We start from the raw sequence: 14,269 nt of genomic DNA, 5'->3' as shown, positions 1-14,269 counted from the left end.
TATGTGAACTGAAGTGGATCAAGGAGAGGGTCAGTGATGAACTTTAGGCAGGAAAGTATTAGATGTTCTAATACTTGCATAACGAATGAGGTCAAAACAATTGGCAAAGCAATTATCATTAAGGTCCGAGGTTTTTGTCCTCCATGGTGACTGGAATGATAGTGGCTACTTTAAAGCAGTCCGGAGGTTTGCCAAGCTGCACGAGGAGTATTAAATATGTCAGTAAAGACGGGTGCTAACTGATCTGCACCATGTCTAAGAATACGAGGTGAGACTCCATCAGGGCCAGCTTCTTTCCTGATCTTCTGTTAACAGTGGTGTCCAGCAGGGGGCAGTGCTAGGGACTCTGCTATTTTTAGTGTATTTTTTGTAAATGATTTGGATAGGATTATAAATAACAAGTTGGTTTAGTTTGCAGATGATACCAAGCTAGGAGGATTGGCAGATAATCGAGAATCTGTTGAGTCATCACAGAGGAACTTGGACAGCAGATAGGCTAGGTCAGATTTGTGGCACATGAAATTTAATGTTGGTAAATGTAAAGTATTACACATAGGAAGGTAAAATGTGAGGTTTGAATACACAATAGGAGATCTGGAAATCGAAAGTACACCTTAGGAGAAGGATTTAGGAGTCTTAGTGGAGTCAACATTATCAACTGCCAGACAGCGTTCAGAAGCCATTAAGAAGGCTAGCCGAATGTCAGGTTACAGTATATAGCACCTTGAAGTGTAGAGCACAAGTCCAATGAGGTTCTGCCTCAAGCTTTATAATTCACTAGTGAGGTGTCAGCTGGAGTCCTGTGTGCAGTTTTGGTGTCCATAAAGACATAGCAGCACTAGAAAAAGTCCAGACAGGAGCAACTGGGCCGATTTCCAGGAGCTGCAGTGGATTCGACATCATCAGCTACCAGACAGTGTTCAGAAGCCATTAAGAAGGCTAACAGAATGTCAGGTTATATAGCGCCTTGATGTGTGGAGTACAAGTCACAGGAGGTTCTGCTCGAGCTTTATAACACACTGGTGAGGCCTCATCTGGAGTACTGGGTGCAGTTTTGGTCTACAAAAAGGACATAACAGCACTAGAAAATGTCCAGAGACGAGAAGATTATGGGGGGCTACAGGGGATGAGTGATGAGGAAAGATGAAAGAAGTTGAAAGTTTTAACAGCTTAATGTACAGTAAGTAAATGTAAAATATTACATGTAGGAAGTAAAAATGTGAGGTCTGAATACACAACAGGAGGTCTGAAAATTGAGAGTCCACCGTGTGAGAAGGATTTAGGAGTCATGGTGGATTCCACATGATCAACTGCCAGACAGTGTTCAGAAGCCTGTAACTGAATGTCAGGTTATATAGTGCCTTGATGTGTGGAGTACAAGTCACAGGAGTTTCTGCTGAAGTCTTTATAACACACTGGTGAGGCCTCATCTGGAGAACTTGGTGCAATTTTGGTCTCCAGGCTACAAAAAGGACATAACAGCACAAGAAAATGTCCAGAGAAGAGCGACAGGGCTGATTCAGGGTCTACAGGGGATGAGTTATGAGGAAAGATTAAAAGATCTGAGCCTTTAAAGGAGATGAAGAGGAGACCTGAGTGAAGTGTTTATTATGAGGGGAATTAGTCCAGTGGATCAAGACTTTGACTTTAAAATGAGTTCATCAAGAACACGGGGATACAGTTGAAAATTTGTTCAGATTAAATTTCACACATATATTTGGACATTTTTCTTTTCCCAGGGAACCAAAGACGCATGGAATAAGTGACCAAGTAGTGTGGTGGACAGTAGGACTTTAGGGACCTTCAAAACTCGACTTGATGTTATTTCAGAAGAATTAAGTGGATAGGACTGGTGAGCTTTGTTGGGCTGAATGGCCTGTTCTCATCTTGATTGTTCTAATGTTTTAATTCAACAACCGATGAGATTAATCATTCATCACACAAGTGACCAACAGATAACTGACAACTAAGGGGGGTATTTAACAAGTAAAATCCCCTTGCATTCAATGCTGACAATAATGGCACCCCATGGAAAAGGTATGTCACCAGACTGAGAAAGAAAGTAATTTCTTTACCAACATCATTCAAGGCTGCAAGAATATTTAGTAAAGCATTGCTAATCGGTCAGAATACAGTAGCAAAAAGTGATTCAGAAGTTCAAAACGGATGGACATGTGGCAGCCTCTCTCAGATGTCCAGCACATCCACGGAAGCAAACGCATCGACATGAGCATTTTGTGATAAAAATAGTTGAAGAAAATGGCCGTGCAAGTTCATCACAGTTAGCTAAAGCAGTACAAAGCCAAACTGGGGGTGTGACTTGTTTCCTGTGACACATTATGACGTATGGTGCAGAGGAGTGGCATGCAACGGTGTTGTCCATGAAAGAAGCCCATGCACAAAAAAGCCCATTTAACATTTGTCCAGGCCCATGTTCACAAAGGTTAAGACTATTGGGACTCTGTATTTTGGAGTGATGAGACAAAGGTAAACCTTTTTGGGACTGAAGGCATCCAAATTATATGGTGTCACAAGGGACAAGGAGTATGATGAAAAATGCATGGTACCCACAGTAAAATGTGGTGGTGGTCGTTGCAGTGTTCTTCTGTGGGATTGTATGAGTCCCGGCGGTGTCTGGGAAATGTACTGTGTAGGCCTTGAATGCTTAGGTAAAGACTAACTTTGGAGTTGTCCATTTTCAGGTAAATCAAAATGGTTTACAGTCAACTCCGGATAACTCAATATTCTTGGTGCTCAAGTTAATTATCGATTTAACTGGATTATTGATATACCTGGTGTCACAAAAAGCAGACACAAGAGTCATAATAAGGTTTGAGGCAGCCACCGGTATAATATTCCCTGGCTGCAAATGGGTAAATTGCTAGCACTGATGTGCTCAGAATGGGGTCCAAAACAGAACAGTTTGGGTTAGTCAAATATGGCGGTTTTAAAGGCTAGAAAAGGAAGTGAAGTCATCGAGGGCGGAAGGGTCGTCTTCCATTGGTTCAGACCCGGATGTGACGTCATCAAAAGGGCCGGAACAGGAAGTCTCTTCGGTCATGGGTTCTTCACTGGAAGTAAAGTCAACCAAGTGTTCAGAAACCGGAAGTGAGGTCATTAGGCCCAGGGAGAGTTTCCCGTGAACGGTCTGCAGGAAAGTGAGAAAAAAAGGTCAGTGCACTCCGCCACCCCCTGGTCTGGCGTGGAATTACACTCATTTAGACCCTGTAGCTGCCTCCCATGTGCACGTGTGTGACACCGGATACGACTTTTGAAGTACTTTTTTTTTTTACCCTACACACTTGGCGCAACTGTGAGAGAATCTCATTTAAGCCAGCTCCCATTTAATTGCCAAGCAAGAAGCTTGCATTCTTCAAGACAGAAGTCCCCATCAAACTCTTCTTTCTTCCTCCCAATACTACTGCACGTACACAACCGATGTATTGCGGCATCATTAAGAACATCAAGCACTTCTGCCAAAGAAGGCTGGCACTAAAGTGGCTGATGGATCATGATGAAAACGTTGACTTTTCTTTCAGTCTGCTGGATGCTGGGGAGCTTCTCTGGGAATCATGGGATGCAGTGAAGGAAAGCACAGTTGTCAACTGCTTCCGTGCAGCTGGATTTTTCCACGAAGAATTGAAATGTGCAGAAACTCCTTCCGAGATGATGGGCGACTTCCACAAAATCTTTTCACAACTTCATGATCTCTTCAGTGTCCACCTCAGAAGTAGAATATCGAGTTGAGTGGATTTTTTCCATTGGGGACGCCTAAGTTTTATGTAGTTAAGTGGATTATCGAGTTATCTGATATCGAGTAAAACAAATATTTTTTAAAAGAGAGTGCAGGCAGGGTGGAATGGGTGGAGAACAATGTCAGGAGTAATTTGTGACAGACGATTATCAGCAAGAATGAAAGGGAAGGTCTACAGGAGAGTAGTGAGACCAGCTATGTTATATGGGTTGGAGACGGTGGCACAGATCAGAAAGAAGGAGACAGAGCTGGAGGTGGCAGAGTTAAGGATGCTAAGATTTGCATTGGGTGTGATGAGGATGGACAGGATTAGAAATGAGGACATTAGAGGGTCAGCTCAAGTTGGACGGTTGGGAGACAAAGTCAGAGAGGAGAGATTGCGTTGGTTTGGACATGCGCAGAGGAGAGATACTGGGTATATTGGGAGAAGGGTACTAAGGATAGAGCTGCCAGGTAAGAGGAGAAAAGGAAGGCCTAAGAGAAGGTTTATGGATGTGCTGAGAGAGGACATGCAGGTGATGGGGGTAACCAAGCAAGATGAAGAGGACAGTGTAGCAGTGCTACTAGTAGTTAAAACTGCATCTCCCAGCAGTCCCTGCAGGGATTGTTGGAGTCAAAGGTGGTCAGAGGGGTTTAAAAGGAGGGATGATGAAGAAATGATGATCCGCTGTTGCAACCCCTAACAGAAGCAGCCAAAGGAAGAAGAAGAAAACTGAATATTTAGTCGGGGTCTTGGCTAAATTATCGAGTTAAGCAGTGTTAAGAGTTATTCAGAGTTGACTGTATTTTAGATTTTGGAGATGTAAAGTTACAGCATAGGAGTTCACATTAAAAATACTGAATGGATTTAATATGTGGGCAAATCTTTAGTCATGCTGAAAATTAGGGTGACTTTCAAGGGGATTGAATACTTTTTATACGTTGCTGTAGCTCAAAGTTTGAAATGGTTTGCACTAAAGGAGCCACAAATCATAAAATTAGCTTTGCAATGAGTAACAAATATGTTTTTATGAAATGAAGGGTTTTTTTCCCCTTTTTGCAATCCAGGTGCCATTGTTTTGAAAAATGCTCCGGAGAACAACTGTATGAAATTAGAAACACCGATACCTTGTCGTACACCTACCGCCTCTAAACACTGTGGAGCAAATGGCAAAATAGCATCTAACGGAAATAAGGAGAATACGGAGTTGCACCAGCCGCAGGGTCCTCAGAAAGCTCGAAGCTATAATGTGGAGGAAGTGCGAGCATTCATGGACCGCAGGGAGCAGGAGAGGAAAAAGCAAGCTCTTCAGGACAGGCATAAAGCCAACTTGGAGTTGGAAACCAAGAAAGAGCGAATCCTGGAGGTCCTCAAGAAGCAACGTGAGGCCGTTGGTAAGACCAGGCACAGCCCAGGTCAGCGCAAGAGGCTGGATCGAGGAGCGCGTAAGGTAGGATATTAGAGAAATGAAAGAATAAAAGACCACATACAGTATGTGATAAGAGTCTGCAAAGCTTTTCACGTACAGTAGGTGATATTTGATGGTTATGGAGTGTTTGAATACAATACAATACAGTTTATTTTTGTATAGCCCAAAATCACACAGGAAGTGCTGCAATGGGCTTTAACAAGCCCTGCCTCTTGACAGCCCCCTAGCCTTGACTCTCTAAGAAGACAAGGAAAACTCCCAAAAAAACCTAGTAGGGAAAAATGGAAGAAACCTTGGGAAAGGCAGTTCAAAGAGTGACCCCTTTCCAGGTAGGTTGGGCGTGCAGTGGGTGTCAAAAGAAGGGGGTCAATACAATACAATGCACAGAACAGAACAAATCCTCAATAAAAAATAAAAATTTTTTAGAAGTACGGAGCAGAATTTAACAGTACAGTAGATGATATCACATAATAAGATTTGGATAATTTTATACTCCTGGAGACCTCATCCATCAAGCTGCCTCCCCCATTTGGCCATACCACGGCTGAAACAGTGTTGGGCCAGCCAATCCGATGAAAGGACCCCTCTTTCCCATGATTCCTGTGATCCTCCATCAGGGATGACTTTACCTTAGGCAGGCAAAACAACTTGGCAGGTGGGCCGTGGCACCAAGTGCCACATTTGAGTACCGAGAAGAGAAACAGAATAGGTGAGGGTGAGTATCCAATTATAACTATCATGTTATTTATGTTTTAGTGCTAATGACTAACTGTACAGACTGCATCTCTGTTGTCAATCAGCAGCTCTAGTCAGGGTGTGCTAAACTGAAGTAGTGAGTCTTCAGCCGGGATTTAAAAGCTGAGACCGAAGGGGCATCTCTTATAGTAGCAGGCAGACCATTCCACAGTTTAGGGGCCCTGTAACTAAAAGCTCGACCTCCCACTGCTATTTTATTAATCCTTGGAACCATAAGCAGACCAGCATCTTGAGATCTTAAAGTCATAAGTTCAGACAAGTAAGCCGGACCTCGGCCAAAATATCAGTCTGAATATCAGTGTGGTTTGCAAATGTTCTCACATTGAGACTTTTGAATAATTCTGTTCTTAGTCGTAGTTTGTTACTGATGTTCTTATTTATGTCCTCAGATCTAAAAGTGTAAGAACCCCTGCTGTATTGCAACAGTACCATATTTTTAAGCTTCATATTTCACCAACAGTAGTGATTATTAAAGGCATGTAGGAATTAAAAGTATCTAAAGAAGGATATTTTTTTTCTTCCAGATGAAGGGACAGCATTTAACTGGTTTGATACTTCATGATGAAAGTGCAAAAAAATACAAAGAAGAAATGATGTGGAAGGCACATGGCCCAATCCCTCAAGACGAACGGCATGTTAATGAAGAACTGAATGGATTTGTGTGGAGGAGAAGGTGAAGTAGCATTAAATAGTTTACTACTTTTAAAGACCAGTCTGTTTTTGACATTATAGTGTTTACAGATTTTCTTGGAGTTGGTAAATGTGTAAAGACAAATAATAATTTAATTCAAAATAATATTTAATGAACATTAAATTTAATTTCCAGTCTAGCTGCTCTAAACCAGAGTTTCTTAACCTGTGGGCCGGTGGGTCACGAGTTGCTATTGTTTATAATGGTCACCCTGGGTTGCTGCTCTGTTGTTTGTGCTCGATTCACCAAAGGGGGGGAACAGCACTAATCATAGTGCTCGATTCACCAATTGGCCAGGTGTTACGTGGGTGTCCCTTTGGCCTGGTCCAGTTGCTCAGGTTCTCAACAATGAAGATCCTGCGAGCCGGATCACCCTCGGGTAATCGCGCCACATGGCCGTAGTGCTGTAACTGACGCTCCCTCACAATGCAGGTCATGTGCCTCATTTGGGACCCCGTGAGCAACACAAAGTCAAACCAGTGGTACCCAAGGATTCTTCATAGAGACACAGGAGTCCAGTCTTCATCTCGGGTCACTGGATAGCATCCATGTCTCACAAACGGGAAACACCAGGACTCTAAAGACTTGGACCTTCGCCCCTTTGCATATTTGTCTATCTGTCTGTCATATATAGTGGCCAGTTGTCCCGTTTTAATGTCCAATAATTTAAACAAAATTAAATGCTCTTCATCCCACAAGTATCGGTGCTGAAAAATTATATCAAAGTCATCAACTGGTTAGTCACAAGGTCAGTTTATAGAGGAGGTCCATCCGGTGGGTAGCTCTTGCCAAAAATGATGCCTCCTTACAGGAAGCCCTTCTTTTTATGAAGAGTAAACTGGAAGGGACGGAGCACTGTTTCTTTGAACTGTGGAGAGAGAAGGAGATGATATTGTTAAGAGACAGCATAAGGAGATCCTCTGCTGTGCATGCTTAAAAATACATGTATTGTGGACCACTGGGATGCATACAGCCACCTTACCCCAACACAGTCAAGTAGAGACTCAAATGTTGTACAGCACACATTTTTATTTCCGTGGAGAAATGCTTTTTTCTCACTTCCAACAGCAACACAAGCACCGAGCACAAAACACACTCTTCTTCTTCTTCTTCTTTCTTTCTCTTCCTTTCCTCCTCTCTCCTCTTCCTCCTGACTCTGGCTCCCTGAATGGAGTGAGGCGGCTCCTTTTAAGCTGGTCCTGGGAATGTTCCAGGTGGCTCATTAATCAGACCTGGAATCACCTCTAGGTGTGGTGAAAGCCCAAAGTAGGGTTCTGCAGCTGCCCCTGGTGGCCCCCACGGAACCCAACTGGGTTGTGCCAAACTCCAACTCCCAGTGTGCCCTGCGGGAAGCCATGGTGCCACAACCACCCAGGGGGATGCCGTCTGATGTCCCAGGTGCGGCAGTGCCTTGCATATGCCCTCTGCCCCTGTCCTTCCTCCCAGCTGGCGTCCTAGTGAGGTAATAGGCAGTAAAATAGTAATAATAATAGCAGCTCACTACTGAAAACGGAAAAGGCAGGGGGGACCTGGGATCAAACCCGCAACCTTTTGATTTAACAGCAACCATTCTTACCTCTAAACCAACCATGTGATTGATAAAAGTGCTTTGGTTTTTACATATTGACAGTAACATGTAAATTGAATGAATTCTTCTTCTTTGGTTATATTCTTCAATATAAACACTTTGTGAAAGTGTTTATGGACTTCAGTCTTCACACATTTTACACTTCACATCAGCATTTTGTCATTGGTACTATACCATGAAAAAAGTTTGTTTTAGTTATGTGTTCAGCATTTCTTGCCTTGCATTTTCTGTCATCCTACATTTACCCAGATCGTTGTAGACATGGAACACGCATGTAATATATGTATTCCAAATAATAATATATTATTTACCCTGTACAATTCCAGGCACCTCACACCCACATAAACAAGACGTGAGTCAGGAGAACTTCAGCTGTGTTGGTGGGGGAAATGGGATGGCAGGCTGCTTGCTACTTGTGCTGATTGACACATTTGCCTAACAAAGATGATGATGAAGAGGTTTGAACGAATTTAAGGTGTCCCGGTATTATGCCTTTTTTTTTTTTTGTAGACTTCAGGGATTCTAGTGTTAAAGTCACTACTGGACTAATTCCCTTCATAATCTGAAACACTCCAGTCACGTCTCTTCTTAATCTTCTTTTCCTTAAACTGTAAAGGCTCAGCTCTTTTAATCTTTCCTCATAACTCATTCCCTGTTGCCCTGAAATCAGTCTAGTTGCTCGTCTCTGGACCTTTCTCTAGTGCTGCTATGTCCTTTTTGTTGGCTGGAAATCAAAACTGCACCCAGGACTGAAGATCTCAAGATGACGCCTCACCAGTGCGTTATAAAGCTTCAAAAAAGTTATTATTACTGAAAGACCGCAGTAATTTTAATAATAATAATTATTTGCATTTATATAGCACTTTTCTCACTACTCAAAGCGCTCAGCAATTGCAGGTTAAGGGCCTTGCTCAAGGGCCCAACAGAGCAGAGTCCCTATTGGCATTTACGGGATTCAAACCGGCAACCTTCCGATTGCCAGTGCAGATCCCTAGCCTCAGAGCCACCACTCCGCCACTATATACCCTGACATTCTATTCTGTTTTCTTTATGGCTTCTGAACACTGTCTGGAAATTGATAGTGATGAGTCCACTCTGACTTCTAAATCCTTCTCATAGTGTTGCTTTATCTTCTTTGTAGCCTGGCAACTATGACAAGTCTGACCCATCTGTACACAACATTTTGTGGAAACTGGGAAGTGATGGCACCTTTGATCAAGCAGGGAAATGCAGCAAAATCAGCTAAATAATAACTCGCACGCATGATAATTCATATCAGTGAGCATGACAAACATATGAAACCTCAAAAGTGATGAATATGACGCACAAACTCTTAATTTAGTCCCCTTTAAGAGGGTCAATGTTGCATATTTTTACTGAAGAATTTTTTTGGGTTTTTTGTCTGTTTATATTGATTACCACGTCAAGTTCTCAGGGAATTGTCCAGCAGGTCAGAAATATCTCAGGCAAGCTTCTCTATGTCATGCCTGCTGTGCATGAAGGCATGGTGTGTAATACTGGAGCACCTCTTGTCTCCCTTCCTGTTCACCCCTACATAACAGACTTCTAGCACAATACTAGTACTTGCCATCTGCAGAAATTTTCAGATGACTTGTCCATCATAAACTTCATCAATAATGGAGTTGGTGTACAGGAAGCTTGTGGAGAACTTTGTCTTGTGGTGCAGGAACGACAACTTGCCATTCAATATCAGCAAGACAAAAGAACTGGTGGTGGACTTCCATCATGCCAAGGAGCCTCTAAGACCAGTCACCATTCAGGTTGAGGATGTAGAAGTGGTGCAGAACTACAGGTTACATAGGGGTCCATATAAACCACAAACTGGACTGGTCTGACAAGTATAAGAAGGGCCAGGGCAGACTGTACTTGCTTAAGGAGACTTGTGCAGCAAGCTACTGGAAATGTTCTAGCAGTTGTGACACTAGAGGGCGCTGTCGCTCCTCAAACGCCGCAGACAAACGTCCAAGACACCAAGTAAAAGCACAAATAATCTTTTTAATTTCTTTTCTTTTCGATATTGGGCCACAGAAGACATCACAATCACCCCAATAAACAATAAATCAATACTACAATCCAATAAATCAATCCTCCTCTCCTAGCAGCTCTGTTACACTCCCTCCCAACTCCAGCTCCGCTTGCTGGGTCTCCCATAGTCATTTATATAGTCCTTGACCCGGAAGTGTTCCTGTCCTTCTGTCCATGTGATTTAATAGCACTTCCAGGTCAGATGAAGACTTGCATTTTTCTTCAGCCCAGAAGTACTTCTGTTCTTCCGTCCCCGTGACTTGGGAGTACTTTCGGGCTGTAGTGAAAATAAAAATCCCCGCGTCTCCCTGCAGCATCACACGATGGCACCCAGCAGGGCTGTGAAGCCGAACTCCATCTCCCATGGTGCCCTGCGGGAATCTGGGGCACCTCCATGCTGTAGGAAAGACGCCATCTAGTGCCTTCAGTGTGTTAGCTGGGATGAGCTGCCGGCCGTCCATCACACAGTCCATAGTAGCCAGTGTGGTGGTCTATGTTGCAGTTTCCTGGGGAAGCAACTTGAGCTCAAAAGAAACACAATGCCTGAATAAACTCATCGGGAAAGTCTGCTCCATCTCGGGGCAGACACTGGACACGCTGGAAGCTGGTGTAGTAAAGGGGATGGTAGCAAAATTGGATGCCATCTATAGTAAAATACCCTCCATGCCCTACAGGAGGTGCACTCTTGGTACCCACAGGTTCATCCCTCCACGGTGTTCTAAGAAGCGCCTCTGGGGGTCTTTTCAGCCCACTTTTACCAGGAATTTGAATGCTTCTTCCCGGGGCATTCGTTAAGTTTATTTTCAAATGCCATTTTGAAATATCTGAACAATATTCATTTATATTTATTTTTTTTAATTACTAGGGGGCTTTTCCCTTTGCTCGCTTCGCTCACCAACCCATGGGCCTGCGCTATGCGCTAGCCTGTTTGCGGTTCTGCCGCTCGCGTATGGCAATGCAGATGTACAATTTAAACAGATTTTTATTTTCATGGGAATTGTTACATATACATCAACGCAACGTATAACTGCCCGTGATTGAATTTAGTTCCTTTCTCTCTATTAAATAAAACGACTTTTTCAAATATTTGGCTCTGAGGTTTGTTAATTGTTTTTGCAAAAGGTATTCTAATGGGAAACTGTTAATGTTTTAATATGAATGGCATATCAAGATCTCCTTTGTTGTCCAATGTTATCCGTGGAAGATGTACTACGTTACCTTCTCTTGGATATATCCTTATTTCAACAGTAGTTTGGGCGGTGGAAGACCAGATGGTGTTAACGGTTGTAGATATTCTCGAGATATTGTAAGTTGTTGTTTTCATCTTCCTCACGATCACCACCATCTGTTTCAGCATAGTCTATTGATATGCATTTAACCAAATTGCCGTGTAACCGATGGACATTTTTGGACGCATTTAACCAATCTGCTGTGTAACTGCTCATCATTTTTGGTGTTGATTTGTTTGACTTTCTCTTTTCTCGGTGCAAGAGGACCAAGGTCTTGTTTGAAAATGTTTGAGAGGAGGGCGTGACTTGAAAAAATCTCAAGGCAAAAATCTCGTCTCCCAAAAGTCTCATCACGTCGAAGGGGTTTTTTTTTTATATAATAGAGAGATATATCATTTGGAAATGACTGACGGACTGACTTGACATATCATGTTTGATTGATTGGCTGTATTATTTGTCCTGTGAGTCTGTATCCTTGTGTTTCTGCTGGTGTATGCATGTGAATTTGGGGCACCATACAAGGGTTAAGTAAAGTTGATAAATTTTAAATGAACAGGCCCTCAGTTGGGGTAGCTCTGCCTTGGAAGTGGTCAATGAACAGTTAACCTTTTTGCATTTTCTTTTTAAATATTACATTTTACACTAGAATTCCTGAACCCTACAAAAAACTTAGAATCCCAGCCCACCTTAAATCCCTTCACACCTTCTACCATCAGCGTCTTTTGTGTTGTAAATGTGTCGATCAGCACAAGCAACCTGTTATCCCATCGCCCCCCTTGACTTAGCTCAACTCAGGCAAAAAGTTCTCCCAGCTCAAGCCAAGGCTCCTTATCTGTGTGTGATGTGAGGTTCCTGGAGTTGTACAGGGTAAATAATACAGTATATCGTTATTTGGACTACATGCATTTCATGTGTGCTTTGTGTCTACAAAGATCGGGGTAAGTGTAGGATGAAAGGAAATGCAAGAAATGCTGAACACGTACCTAAAGCAGAAACTTTTTCCATGTTATGCTAATAATGACGAGAAGTGTATAATGTGTGAAGACTTTAGTCCAAATCTCAAATAAACGCGTGCACTTTTATTCAAGATTATAACCAATGGAAAAAAAAACATTTGATTTACATGTGGCTGTCAATGAGTTACAAATTCAAACTCAAATGTCAATCGACAGGGAGTTTACACGTATTCTTGAATGGTGCTACTGCCTTGTAACCCGAAGGTCCCGGATTCGAGACGGGGCGCTCTGTGTTTTGAGTAGTGAGCTGCTATTATTATTGTTATTTCTACAATATAATAAAAACATACATTTGATTTGAGTCTGTAACACCCGGTGTAAATTTTGGCTACTTGTAAAAGTTAGCGCTTGTTATTGGTTGTAAAACTGAGCAGGTTGGGCCTGAACACCACCCTCTGCAATTGGATCCTGGACTTCTTGACAGAGAGGCCCCAGTCAGTTCAGATGGGCTGCAACACTTCCAGCATCATCACACTGAGCACTGGAGCGCCACAGGTCTGTGTACTTAGTCCACTGCTGATCACCCTGCTGACTCACGACTGCACAGCCACGCACAACACCAACCACATCATCAAGTTTGTGGATGATACGACGGTGCTGGGACTGATAAGCAGGGATGATGAAACAGCATACAGAGATGAGGTGGAACGGCTGTCTGCATGGTGTGAAGACAACAATCTATCTCTCAGTTTTGACAAGACAAAAGAGATAATCGTGGACTTCAGAAAATCACATCCTGCCCACATCCCACTCAGCATCAACGGTTTAGATGTGGAGACTGTTAGGAGTACCAAGTTCCTCGGTGTGCACATAACTGAGGACCTTACATGGATACATAACACCTCATCACTAATCAAGAAAGCCCAGCAGCGACTACACTTCCTGAGGCGGCTGACGCGAGCAAGTCTTCCCCCTTCCATCCTCACCATGTTCTACAGAGGCACCATTGAGAGTGTTCTGACCAGCTGCATCACTGTCAGGTATGGCAACTGCAACATATCTGACTGCAAGTGCCTGCAAAGGATGGTGAAGACAGCAGAGAACATTATTGGGGTGCCTCGCCCTTCACTACAGGACATATTTCACAAATGCAGTGTCTGCAAAGGCCTGCAGCATTGTGCAGGACCCCTTACACCCCTCACATGGACTTTTCACACTTCTGCCGTCCAAGAGAAGATACTGCAGCATTAAACCCAGATCTGCCAGGCTGCAGGAGAGTTTTTACCCCCAAGCTGTTAGACTCCTTAACACCAGGCTGCCCCCTGGGATCTTCCACACGGCCTCAACCACCTCTAAAAACAGAACTTTTATACATGCGAGCCACTGTCCTCCAAAGACGAGTGTGCAGGTAGAAAAGAACTGAAAATCTCATACTGACCTATAAGTATTTTGACACTCTTGATATCCTTCTGCTGTGAAACATTCTGACCTGTCATTGTTTACACGTCTTAAAGAACTATTATCATACACTGATAATTTCGCTACTATCTATTTCTATTATCCATCCATCCATTTTCCAACCTGCTGAATCCGAACACAAGGTCGCGGGGGTCTGCTGGAGCAGACTTGTGAATTTCCCCTTGGAATTAATAAAGTATCTATCTATCTATCTATCTATCTATCTATCTATCTATCTATCTATGGGCACAAGGCAGGAACCAATCCTGGGCAGGGTGCCAACCCACCGCAGATATCTATTATTTATTTATTTCATATCTTTCACATCAATATTGATGCTACTTCTTTGTCTTGTCTTTGCACAATGTCTTGTTTTGTTTGT

At 43.0% G+C, this 14,269-nt stretch overlaps 1 protein-coding gene across 1 annotated transcript in view; it reads left to right on the top strand.

The window, feature by feature from the left end:
- LOC114657340 (uncharacterized) overlaps positions 1-14,269 on the top strand; it is a 155,662-nt gene that overhangs the window by 51,591 nt on the left and 89,802 nt on the right. The window contains exons 7-8 of the mRNA XM_051931494.1: positions 4,802-5,184; positions 6,444-6,592. Coding sequence (XP_051787454.1) covers positions 4,802-5,184; positions 6,444-6,592 — 532 coding nt within the window. The remainder of the gene's footprint in view (positions 1-4,801; positions 5,185-6,443; positions 6,593-14,269) is intronic.

Source organism: Erpetoichthys calabaricus, chromosome 9 (genome assembly GCF_900747795.2).
Source record: "Erpetoichthys calabaricus chromosome 9, fErpCal1.3, whole genome shotgun sequence".
Classification (NCBI taxonomy): Eukaryota; Metazoa; Chordata; class Cladistia; order Polypteriformes; family Polypteridae; genus Erpetoichthys; species Erpetoichthys calabaricus.
This window is presented reverse-complemented; position numbering and strand designations above follow the sequence as displayed.